We start from the raw sequence: 13,203 nt of genomic DNA, 5'->3' as shown, positions 1-13,203 counted from the left end.
CGGAGCTCGTATGAGGAACAGTGTTGATTGTGCAGAGAAAGGACTCTACTGATCAGCAACATCATTGGTAAGTGTAGTGGAAAATGTACAATTAGTATACCATAGAATCATAATTACTATTAATCTACAATTCTGTGATATTGATGTCATCTAAAGACACTGGCCTCCCCTCGAGCTCTGTAAACACTGACGTGGACAGATCTCTGTGGGAAGGGTTGTGTTTGTCTTCACCAAACAATATTCAAGGCAGTTGTGTGCAAAGCAGGTCAAGATAACATAACCTAGAATGTTGAAGCCAGGTCACCAGGGTCTTGGGTCAGGATTAATTAAGGGGGGACTCATCAAAGCCTGTGATCTTTGTCCGATGATGTAAGATCACATGATTTGAGGGAGGACACACCTGTTTAAACTTGTCATTTTGGTCATTTGTCAGCTGGTCTTGAATGTCTATAAATATCAATGATATTGTGAAATGACTTCCTTCCTTCTTGGGAACTGGCCGGTTTCCTTTCCTCTCTTTCTATTATTTTGTAACTACCTTATTATTGAATAAAGTACCAAGATAATCAATTAAGTCCAGCCTATTTCGACTATTCCTTAAGAAGCTCCATTCTCCTTCATAAGCAAGAAATAGGGCTATTTTGTAAAAAAAATAATTTTGGTAGATATTTTATTGGTTTTTGTTACCGGGCAGTCCGGTAGAGAGAGAGAGAGAGAGGAGGTATGGGAGATAGACAGGGAAAGTCATTCGGCAAAGGTCGCCGGGTTCCGGGAGTCAAACCCGGGACGGCCATGTTGCACCGCAGTGCTGTATGTGGTGCGCCACCCTGGCGCCCCAGGGCTATGGTTTTTTGTATGGGAGTGTCCAGTGGTAGATTATCCTCACAGGTAAACCTGTGGCACACAGTCTGTTGCAAATACATGGTACGAGCAAAGATACTTTGAATGAGGTCATCCACTTGAGACAACTATGACCAATTGCGGTTCTCTCTCACACTCCAACTTAGCAACTTTAGATAATTAGGTTTGACAGAAGGCATTATTTGCTGAAATACCACCTACAGAACTGCGAACCACAATCAGTTGAAATATAACCTTGGCTGCCGTGTATGCTAACCCACAAGTATATTCTATGTGATGCGTTTTGTCCTTTTTTTTCCTGTGTACATTCCTTGGATTTACCTTATTGCCTGAGTACGAGTCCCAAACGAGCAGCTTTCCATCCTGTGATGCAGTGACCAAGAATCTGAGAAGAGTGGTGAGACATTTAGCACATTGATCTGAATACACCTTTACTTCATGAGATCAAAGCACGATAAATTAACCTGATGCATTATGTAAAAAGGAAAAAAAAATCCTTCATGAATAACGACATTGCTCAGTCACCCCCATCTGTCTTGCATATTTGTGATGTGTTATTGTTGTTCAGATGTGATTGCCATAAATGTGTTCCATAATTTGGAGCGCCAATATACATTTTAATTATGCCCCACCTACTGAATATTATGAAAAAAATTATATATATAATAATAATAATCCTAACATACAATAGGATTCCAGCAGGTTTGCTGTTTGTATCCCTAATACAACCACCAATTACAATAGGGTTTAGTTCCTTGCACCCTAAAAAGGCTGAAAGGAAAACTGAGAGGCATGGCCCACAGAAAGGTTTTAATCCAGTGCCGTTTCAACATCAGGCATTTCAGAAGTATAGTGAATATCACTGTGGAAAAGGTCAATTAAAAAGTTTGATCACTAAAGTTTAGGTCTCTTGATAATAGTGAGAGATTGTTTAATTGAGTGTTCCTGATACATGCTATATAGGGCAATGATCTCTAAATCATATATTGAAGACACCACAATCAAGAATTTGGAAACATTTAATAAATTATTGTAGGTATTTGTCAGACTTGGCCTAGTTGTATTGGTTCAGTAGTCAGCTCAGCTGAGTTAAATGTAGGTTACCACTAACCTTCTTGAGGTACCTAGGAGTATTACTCAACCAATCAGGATTCAATTAACCTACAGTAATACAATCATTTCAACATTAGAATACTGAGAGATTAATCTGCTATCTTGTCAATGGAGCTAGCATCAGCAGATGGGGTCTATAGACCCCAATCACATTGAGGGAGCTATTGTGCCAAAAATCTACCTTCAACACAAGAAACTCAAAACATTTTGGAACAGTGATAGCATTCATGACAGAGTCATGACACAGGCCAGACTCAGTCAACTCTAAGATATCTGGGTCTGCCTGAGAGATCTTCAGATGATCTAGTTTTTTTTGTGTGTGCTGTCAATAGATAGAAACAAATTTAACTAATTAATCTCACAATTTTCTGTAATTAATCTAGATTAAAAATAGCATTTTTCTACTTAAAGGGGAACTATCTTATAAATGGCCTTTTTCAGTGTTTAGCATTGTTTCCTAGCTATGTGGACTTATATTAATATGATCTATGTCTCTAATTCTCATATTGGCGCATTCTTCCAATTCTCCTCTCACAATATTCACCCTCACTGAACTGAGTCATCTGGAAATGTGCTGATTTGTGATGTCAGAGAGACACCGCTGCATGATAATGTCCCAGATGCCGCGAAGGCCACACAGTGGTTTAGGAGCCCAGCCTCAAAACAGCTTAAGATCTTCAGGTAGAAAAATGCTGTTTTTGAGGACTTGATTAGAAATACAAAACAATGAATTAAAAAATATATATAATTACAGAGGTGTTCCATAAACTCACAGGAATTGTGTAAAAGTGCCCAAATAGTGAAAGAAATAGTAAAATAGTTCCCCTTTAAGACCGAAGCTTGTAACAGATATTTACTTGAGTAACATCATGGAATTCATGTATTCCTAGACTATTTTAATAGCTTTCTTTGAATACAGTTTCTCTCCTGTGAAATACAAATGTTCAACAAAACCATCAACATTGACTCAGCTAGACCTCTTTCTTATATCCGCGGCTCTAAAATTGAAGATTTATCACTCCATAGATTAATCTGGATACATTTATTTTAATGCTTTAAATTATTTAAATTAATCTCCAAAATGAAAGCATTGAATTTGACAGCCCTAGTTTTTTTTTTACATTCCAGTGAATCAATTATTTAAAGTGACAGTAGGTTCAAGTGGAGGCTTTGGAGTGGGAGCAGGAGTATATAGAAGGCTGTAGGGGAGTTGTAGTTCAATTAGAACCCGTAACTTGCTTTGAATAATGAATAGGATACCTTGCAGTGATTCTATAGTAGGATTCTTTAGGTTAAACGGTTTGATAAGGTGTTTTGGGTGATAGTTATTTTTTGTCCAACCCAGTTGAATTGGTTGAAAAGCATGGGTGCTACACTGTGAACAAAATACATGAATTAAGTCCTGTTCATTGTATGGCAATTGATCATAACATCCATAGGAATGATTTGGCTTGCAGCCTTCTGCTGCTTGCAGCTACTGTATATTTATATTAGTGTTGTTTATGAAGCATTGCAATCCCTTGATACCAGGAAATCAACCAGAGAGGATCAATTGTATCATTTATTTTCTCAAGCTAGCTGCTCCTTTAATTACAGAGCAAATAACACATATATCTAATCTTTCTTTGTTAACACTTTCTGCGCCAGACCCGAGATTTCTCGGGTTATCTCGCCAGCGGTTGAGCGCCAGAACCAGAGAAATCTTTTTTCTTTTATTCGATTTTAATATCCTAGACAGTCTCACGGACCTCATGTTACCGTTGAAAGCCATACCGACGGCTTCTCAGTTACAGTGGGTGACAATATTGTCACAAGGAAAGATGAAATTACCTACCTGGGTTCCATCCTAGAGGCAAATCTTTCCTGTGACAAAATGGCAACCAATGTAATAAAGAAAGTCAACCAACGAACTAGATTCTTGTACCGGATCTAAACAAGAATACCCTGAAGACTCTGGCAGGAGCACTCATTCAAGGGTACTACGACTATGCTTGCACCTCATGGTACCAAAGCACCTCAAAGGCGCTAAAAACAAGATTACAAACATCACAAAACAAACTGGTCAGACTTCTACTTGACCTTACCCCTAGAACCCACCTCACCCCTGCCCACTTTGACAACCTAGGATGGCTTAGAGTAGACGACAGAGTACAGCAACTTGCAATGGGCCTGGTCTACAAGATACACTATACGACTAAGGTACCCATGTACATGTCAAAATACTTCCCAAAGGTCAGTGAATACCACGACCACAACACCAGAGGAAGCTCAACAAATCATATTAAGCCCAGATTCGGCTCAAACAAGGGACTAAACACGTTTCGCAATTATGCCACATCAATGTGGAACGCCCTACCCAAAGCTGTAAAGGAATGTGAATCCCTACCCACATTCAAAACCGCGCTTAAAGAGCACCTACGGGAGGCTGCAATTCGAAACTGGCCACTGTAAATGTCCAAACCCCCCACCCCCACCCCCTCCTAATAGACAGTCTCCTCCCCACCACATGTATATATTCTCTCCCCGCCGTATGTATATTTCTCTGCCACCCACCCACCCCCTCCAAATGTACAGTCTCCTCCCCACCGTATGTATATTTCTCTCCCACCCACCCATATGTATATACTCTGTCAGGATCTATGGGTAACAGTACTGTATATTTGAATATCGTATATGTCACAAATGTAACAGTACTAAATACCTGTATGTCCCTATGCCATAAATGTCATATTGTCATAAATGTCAATATGAATTGAAAATTGGGGACCCTGATGTAAACAAGACAAACGTCTTTCTCTGGTCTGCATCCCCTTAACAATTGTGTGTATTGAGCCGTACTGTATTGTACCCATTCTGCAATCTGTTAAATAAAGTTTTCAGTCATTCATTCATTCATACTGAGACCCAGAGAGTGCAATACCGGCCAGATCCTGCTAGGTGGCAGTATCGCCTACCCTGTTCCAGACTGTGTGTCACATCTAATGTAGTCCGGGCGGAGAATTTAGACGAAGCCAAGTGAATCGCTTCATGGACATCAATACTGTAAATCGCGATGAGACAATTGGAATATTCTTTTTGGAATAATCACGATCAAAGGGAAGGACTATCTGACGTCAATTCCACCTTGATCCTACAATGATTTCACATCGATCCAGCCGATCAACGTATGTAGTATTCAAAATGAATGCCGTTGCTGGCGATCAGAGCATCAAAAAATGACCCCCCCCCCCCCCCCCTTTGATGCATTCATGATTAAACATAATACCTATTATATACCTTTGATTTGGAAACAGTAGCGTGTCCAGGCAAGAAACGCGAACGACTTTAGCAAAATTCACATATCGCTCTATAACACAGCTTCCAGGAATTAGCCAGGATCACTCTGAAACTAGACAATATTCACCACGGGATAACACGCGAACATATACATGAAAGAATTAATTATTTTGTACATGTTGGACGAGGGATAGTTACTGTCAAATGAGCCATAGTATTGTCTCCATAGCTATAATATAGAATATAGATATAGCCCTGCAAACACCACGACACACAGTGAAAATCCCTATATTTTAAAGGATAAAACGGCTGGCGCTGAAAGTGTTAACAGGTACAGTTCCTAGCACCTGGAAAACGACTTGTGACCTAATTAACTATAGATCAATCTCCAAACTGTCCTGTCTAGCAAAAACCCTGGAATCATTGGTAAATAACCATCTCAGAGCATTTATCTCAAATCACTCTGTAAGAAGCCCACACCAATCTGGTTTTAGAGCAGAACATAGCACAATCTCAGACACTACTTTAGTTGTGAATGATAAAGTATCTGCCCTAGACAAAATAAAACATTATGTTGCCCAATTTGTAGATCTGTCAAAAGCTTTGATACAGTTGCTCTTATTTGAAAGCATTGGTTTTGGTGCAAATACTTGTTGGTTTCAGAGCTATTTGTTGTTACTTCAGTATGGGAAAACTGGGAAAGCCCAGTCAGATACCCATTACAAAAGGTATCCCGCAGGGATCAATCTTGGGTCCGGTCTTATTCACGATTTATATTAATGATATTGTCTCATCTTTGAGTTAGTGTCAAGTTAATCTTTATACGGATTATACTATTGTCTATTGTATTGCTGACTCTGTACAATTAGCCATTGAAAACCTGCAACTCTGATTTAATGCTCTGCAAGATTACTTTTACATTACATTTAAATACCATTATAGACAATATTGCCAGTAAATTATGGCAAATGTGGTTTATTGTACAGGAATAAAACCAGCTTTCCAATAATTAGCAGAAAGAGGGTTGTTGAAGCAGTATTTTTTATCTATCTTGGTATGTTCTATACTGGTGATAGATATGGTATTCACCACTGCATCCTGGTATGATAAGTCGGGAAATGACCACTTTGGAGCCTATCTGACCAGCTCAAATGACTGGCTTATGCTTAAGGTCCCCAGAGTACAGACTGAACTTGGAAAGCCAGCCTTTTGTTTTAATCTCCCAGCTTCTTGGAATGATCTTCAACTCTCAAATATCGTATGGATAGTTTGAAAACATGATTACAAATCTCCCTTCTTCAGTTAGTAACTGTTTTTCATTCATTTCTTTCTTTGTTTTGGTCGTATTTATTCAATGTTTAATTATGCATACCGCACCTTATGTTTATACTGTATACTTCATCAGAGCATATATTTAGCATTTTAGCATTTAGCATTTTTAGATTATATAATATATATTATTAGATTATATTTAGAATATTGGATTATTAGATTATATATTGTAACTATATTTATTGTAGGGCAAATATAACTGAAAGGGCATACCCTCATCTTGCACCTTGTTGCCCATATGCGCATGTCCAGAGTTAATAATATTGTTATATTGTTTACACTGCCTTTTTATTCTATTTACATTTTTACTTCTCCACTGTACTATAATTCTATGACCTGTACCATGTCTTCTACTACATGTACCTCCCCTCCCCCTCCCCCATGCTGCTATGATGCCTCTTATCTTAATTATCTAAACTGGTTTTCTTTTCCTTTGTCTTTTTTTATCATTTTCTTTCAATATACATCTCGACAACATTGCAAATGAGGGTAACCTCTATGTATTTTTGATAATAAATTTGAATGAATGTTGAGAGTGCGTTCCATCTCACTTGGAGTCAGCTCCCCAGTGCAGGGCGTAGATTTTGGCCAAGTGGCCCTTCAGTTGCTTCCGCTGCTTGAGCTGGACACGTCCAATTGCCTCCACACCTCCAGCTGCTCCTGCAAGGTTGGTGTCAGCCACAGCCTTCCGGGCCGTCTAGTGGTGATGGCAATGGCAATGGCACAATGGCGCGCGAGAGAGAGAGAGACAAAGCACAGGGGAAAGAGGGGTTCAATTCCAAACCACTGTTATAGGGACCTGTGAAGGGCAGTGAGGAAGGTACATTTTCACCAAGCAAAGCTAACATTTTTTTTTGATCCACTTTTTCTCCCATTTTCTATATTTTCTCCCATCCCAATTTCGTATCATCCAATTCAACCCTCCCCTGTCACGGACGCTGTTTCTTGCCTCCCACAAGCCGGCTGCAATGTGGACTAAGTCATACATAGCACAAGTCCCCTCCGGTACTTGAGGTAACAGCAGTCGCATCTTTTCACCTGCGCAGCTCGATCTCTCAGTGGCGAGGAGTAACGCGTGGGAGGCTCACGCTGCCCCCGACACTTCCTGATTCTACTGCGCAGGCGCACCAACCGACCTGTAGGAGTCGCTGTCCACAACACCCGATCCCCACCCATCAGTTTCCCACCCCCTAATACGGCCAATGTGTATTAGTATGAACGACCAGCTAAACTGAAAGCAATGTGGAGCGCTGGGCTCGAACAGGCGAGCCCAGCGTCTCCGCATTCGTGGCGAGCGCCTTGCCCACTACGCCACGTAGGCCGCCCCCAAGCTCAGCTAACACTTTTAGGTAACAGGTTTAAGCAGAATATACCTAAGGCCAGGGACTCCTAATTTATGAGCTGCAGGCCACTAGTCCCATGTTGTTGATTGCAGCTGGTCTGCTGGATCTTTCCCCTCCAAAGAAGCCACGAAACAGGCTTCAAAGCACTGAGGGGAAACAGTACAAACCACCAGTATCAGGTTGATGAGGCAGGATACGAGAGTTTGGCCACGATACAAGGCGTCTCCCACCAGTCCTGTGGTTTCAGTCGTGGTTTAGCAGATGGTGTGTACACGTTAATAGGTTGACATGGAAGATTTATGAAGAATTGTATGATCTCCCATCTGTACAAGCTCATAGGACACACATACAATATACACTTTATTGGCAGTGACAGCGGGTATGTTTTTGACAGGAAGTGCTCATCACCTCAATCTGTGTTCGGAGGGATTCGCACTCCTTTTTCAGCTTTTCAATCTCAGCTTTGTCTGCAGCTGACGTGGCCATGGTTACTACTGATGGAAGACAACACCGGTACTCTAGAGTCGCAGAAGAGAGGAAGGAACCAGAGACAAATAAACGTTAGACTGAGAATTGGACAAAGTATACAATCATTTACCTTCTTTCTCTCTCTCTCTCACACACACACACACACACACACACACACACACACACACACACACACACACACACACACACACACACACACACACACACACACACACACACACACACACACACACACACACACACACACACACACACACACACACACACACACACACACACACACACACACACACACACACACACACACACACACACACACACACATTTCCATGCACGCACCTACACACGCACAAATTCAAATATACACGATGTGTTCCATGTACAAAACATACACAGGCAAAATGATTAACAAGTCAGAGTTGTCCAACCCGATCCTGCAGTACAGTTAGAGGTGTCCGTATATAGAGAAGATTATCACTGTGTGTACAGACTTGATTCTTGATTCATTACACCGCTGACCACAAAACCATTAACTAGGCCACTTTGGTTGCCGTTATATAATGTTGTCTAGAGAGGGGATAGAGGCTTCCTTTGGCCTGAGTCCAGACCCAGATATAATCCCTCACATGTCCCTCCTGTAATACAGTTAACTCCTTATATTAGTCTAATTGGTTAGTTCCGTATCATGGAAGGAAGGAAGAGGGATAGGAAGGAAGGTAGGATGGGAAGGCAGGAAGGAAACAGGAAGGAAACAGGTATTAAAGTAAGTACCTGAGTGGTGTTCTCTATGTCTCATAATGAGTAACATCAACAGCTACTTGTATATCATATTGTTTTTTTTTGTCAATCGATGCATTTAGTTACTAAAACACAGTTTTTCCCTCATATGTGAGTGGAAGTGAGTTCAAACTCCTTTTTAGCGTCCTCATTAGAATCCCGTTTTGAGTAATGTTGGATTCAATACAGCAAGTACAGAGAATTGGCAACACTTCCCAACTGGTGTGAATGAATGAAAACTTTATTTAACAGATTGCAGAATGGGTACAATACAGTACGGCTCAATACACACAATTGTTAAGGGGATGCAGACCTGAGAAAGACGTTAGTCTTGTTTCCATCAGGGTCCCCCATTTTCAATTCATATAGACATTTATGACATACACAACATACATGACATTTATGGCATAAGGACATATAGGTATTTAGTACTGATACATTTGTGACATAAACGGTATTCAAATATACAGTACTGTTACCCCTAGATCCTGATAGAGTATATACATATGATGGGGAGGGGACTGTACATTAGGAGGGGTTGGGTGGGTGGGAGAGAGATATACATACGGCGGGGAGGGAATATATACATGCGGTGGGGAGGAGACTGTTCAGGGTATTCTTGTTTACCAGAGAGGAGATCCGGTACAAGAATCTAGTGCAGATTCTTAAATTGAAAAAGGGGGGCAATCTGCATTTTCTGCTTTTCTTTAACGCATAGCAGATTATAAACTAACGCGTTTCAGCCCTCTGGCCTTCGTCAGCATCAGACGAAGAGTTTCCCCTTTTGTGGCGAATTGAATAAAGCAACACATTTTAGATCCCTGAATTCAGTGGGTTGCAATCAAGGCTACTTGTCCAAACTCTTGTCTACAACGTGAATTGCAAGAGAATCGGTTGCCATCTTGTCTGTGACAGCCATTTTTTATTTAATTTTTTTACATGCACAGTAGGGCATCCTGGAGACTGTGTCTGATTTTGAAAGTAATGCAAACACTTAAAAAGTATTCAGCCCCTGGTTTGATTTAGTTTAAATCCACATAATTGACATCACCTTGGTTCGTTGAGGGAGCCAGTGTCTTAAAGGGATAGTTGTGATCTCTGGAACCCGCAAGCCTATTTGCTACTTACCAGTGATGTCGTCGATCAGTAGAGTCCTTTCTCAGCGCAATCCATGCTGTTCCTCATCCTAACCCCCGGCCACAAACCAGTGCAAAGTCAGTGGGGTCAAGCTCTTGTCTGTACAAGCTGACAGAGGGTAACTGAAATCTACTTTGTGTGAACTATGGTGTAGATTTAAGTTACCCTCGGGGGCTTGACCCCATTGACTTTGCATTAGTTTGTGGCCAACTAAGATAAGATAAGATAAGATATTCCTTTATTGATCCCCTTGGGGAAATTCAGGAAACTAGTCAGAGCTACTATGAGGAACAGTGTAGATTGTGCTGAGAAATGACTCTAGCGATTAACAACCTCATTGGTTAGTAGAAAATAGGAAATCCATATTATCCCTTTATACAAACAAAATCCATGATTTACCCTCTGTGAAACATTCTCCCCCTGCACCATTTGATGCCTTGTTAAGTCAAATGTCCACATCCCAAAAGCGGTCTGAGCAGAGTATTCTATTTTATTATATATTCTTTTTTATTATTCTATTTGATTATTTGTATTTTTGCACAATTGAGGCGGGCATGGCCACCTTCATTTCACTAGATGTATGTGTATGTGACAAATAAAACTCTTGAATCTTGTATTCTCTTTGCGTCTACGGTAATACTCTACAGTAAAACAGGATACTGATGTCTCGCCAATTCAAAGCCATGACATGCATAACGTTGTGAATGGCCGAGGGAGACCCTTTCAAAATGCACCCACGATTGCAGATCAATTTTAACAGTTAAGTTAAGTGCACGCAGGTTGGCAAAATCTCCAGTTAAAGCTTATTTCAAGCACGAGAACAATGTCAAGCTAATCGGGAAAACCGTGATAGACATGACTGGCTTGGGGCTACAGTGACCAGAGCGGGAAAAAGCTATTGTGAGAGATGGGACCATTTCTACTTTGAAAAACAAAAAACCAAAGTGAAAGTTTTTTACACATGTATACACTTTAAGACACTGGGAGCTTTGACCTGTGACCCATGACAAGCGCTAGCGATAGGGATGTAGAGAGTAAAGAGGGGCGGGCCGGCGCTACAGGGTTTTAAGTCTCAGCAGGAGATCTTAAGGGAAGCTTTACCAGTGAAATCTCCTGTCATCCGATTACCAACTGCTCTTTACCTCTAGATCAAAGAAATTGGGTGGGGTGGGGGTGAAAAAAGTAGAAGGACAGTAGGAGACATATAACAGACAATTATGACAACATCGGACCGTTTATGATCACTTAAAGTTGTTTCCTTTCATCTCAGTTGAGTCTACTTGGGGAAGCTGCGTTAATTGATCGTCTCGTTTGCTCAATCATCATACAGTACGTAGGCTTAATCAAAATGGTATGGTGGTCGACTGGGAAGACTACATACTTCTTAGCAAGAAACCACGTTTGCTCAGTGGCGAGCGTCTGAAACCCCAAACCCGTAACTAGGAGAAAAAAAGCGATGACAATTTGTTAGATGAGGCTGGCTGGGCCTCGTCTACCAGATCAGACTGCAGATTACTGCTGTTGCAGCGGAGGTGGTGACTTGAAGATCACCTTCAAGGCTTTAGTAAGTCATTGTATGCAAGGACTGCATGTATGATGCCACACTGTGTTAAATCACAGTGTGCATTTGGCTCAATAAGGATATACAGTAATTTTTGTAGAGTACCTCTGAAAAGTATAGAGTTTCTAAATGTTATACATTTCCCCCTCCTAAGGATAAAAGCAAAATTCTTCATAAACCACAGAGTTCTGTTGATAATGTTGCTTGTAGATACTACTTTAGCTCCAGCTATGAGGTCTTATCAAGGTTTTGTCCTCAGAGCAAAAATTCCTATTTACCCTACAAGCTTTCTCTGTTTCTGTTTCTCAGGCGTCTGTTGAGTATTACATTAAAAAAATCCAGTTTTTGAAATATGAAACCTCACTAAGGAAGACGGTGCTGTGATCTTTCTTAGCAGTTTCCCCAAAGTGATGTCGATCCGATGCTTCGCGTCGCCGGAGCCAGGGGCATAGTCCCAATGTAAAGCGATTCTCCAAACAGCAGAGGAAACACCTACTGAAAGGTTGCAACCAAAAGATGGACACAAAAAAAATACTCACAAATTCCACACGCAATGTGGCACTTTTCTGCCTTCTTCTGCACTGCAGTTACTTTCCCAGACTTCCCGTTGGATATTCCCGTCAGGCTCGTCGTTTAGGTTCCACAATCCCAAGGGGTCTAACCTTCTCTGTTTCCTCTTAGGCACTCCTCAACAAACTGCCATCAGGCTACCTGTGAAAACTCTCTCTTTCTCTCTGGCCCCCTTCCTCCAGTGAAGAACAGATGAGGATTGCAGGGGATGAAGGAGATCAGGGATGAAGGGGGATAAGCCCCAAAGATGGAAATAGAGAGAGGGAAGTTGAGAGAGAGAGGGAGGGGGAGGGAGAGCAGGGGAGCATGGTAAGAGCAGGTAGGTAAACCGATTGGAGGTAGAAAATCAGGTTATGAGGTCAAAAGACAAGAGCAGGTGAAGGAATGAAGGAACAGGATGGAGAGGAGAGGTTGGCGGACAGGTGGAGATGAAATGTGAGAATACAGGAAAGTGAAAAGATTTGTAATGGAGAGATACTCGTAACAGGTGCTGGACTAGTCTACTTCCACCAAAATATCCTGGTAAAATGTGTTAATACACACGTACACACTGGGGCTGGTTTGTGTTGTTTCAATAAAACAAAATGTCTCATTATCCTCACAAGAAACAATCAAAGCAAAAGAACAAACAAAAAGTTCTGAACTAAATGAACGCACGCATGGGACTCATGACAGCAATCTGTCATTGTAGAGAAATCAAATAGTTTGCCCCCCCCCCATAAATGGAGGCCATTGGGATTTATT

At 41.1% G+C, this 13,203-nt stretch overlaps 1 protein-coding gene across 1 annotated transcript in view; it reads right to left on the bottom strand.

Moving 5' to 3' along the window:
- gnb3b (guanine nucleotide binding protein (G protein), beta polypeptide 3b) overlaps positions 1 to 8,411 on the bottom strand; it is a gene marked incomplete at both ends in the record, with an annotated part of 12,180 nt that extends 3,769 nt beyond the window's left edge. Inside the window, 3 exons of the mRNA XM_084311927.1 lie at positions 1,183 to 1,246; positions 7,134 to 7,279; positions 8,334 to 8,411. Coding sequence (XP_084168053.1) covers positions 1,183 to 1,246; positions 7,134 to 7,279; positions 8,334 to 8,411 — 288 coding nt within the window. The remainder of the gene's footprint in view (positions 1 to 1,182; positions 1,247 to 7,133; positions 7,280 to 8,333) is intronic.
- Positions 8,412 to 13,203: the final 4,792 nt, after the last annotated feature.

Source organism: Notolepis coatsorum, assembly GCF_963971535.1.
Source record: "Notolepis coatsorum genome assembly, chromosome: 4".
In the NCBI taxonomy this organism is placed as follows: Eukaryota; Metazoa; Chordata; class Actinopteri; order Aulopiformes; family Paralepididae; genus Notolepis; species Notolepis coatsorum.
The sequence above is the reverse complement of the archived record's forward strand: the minus strand, read 5'-3'. Positions and strand labels throughout refer to the sequence as shown.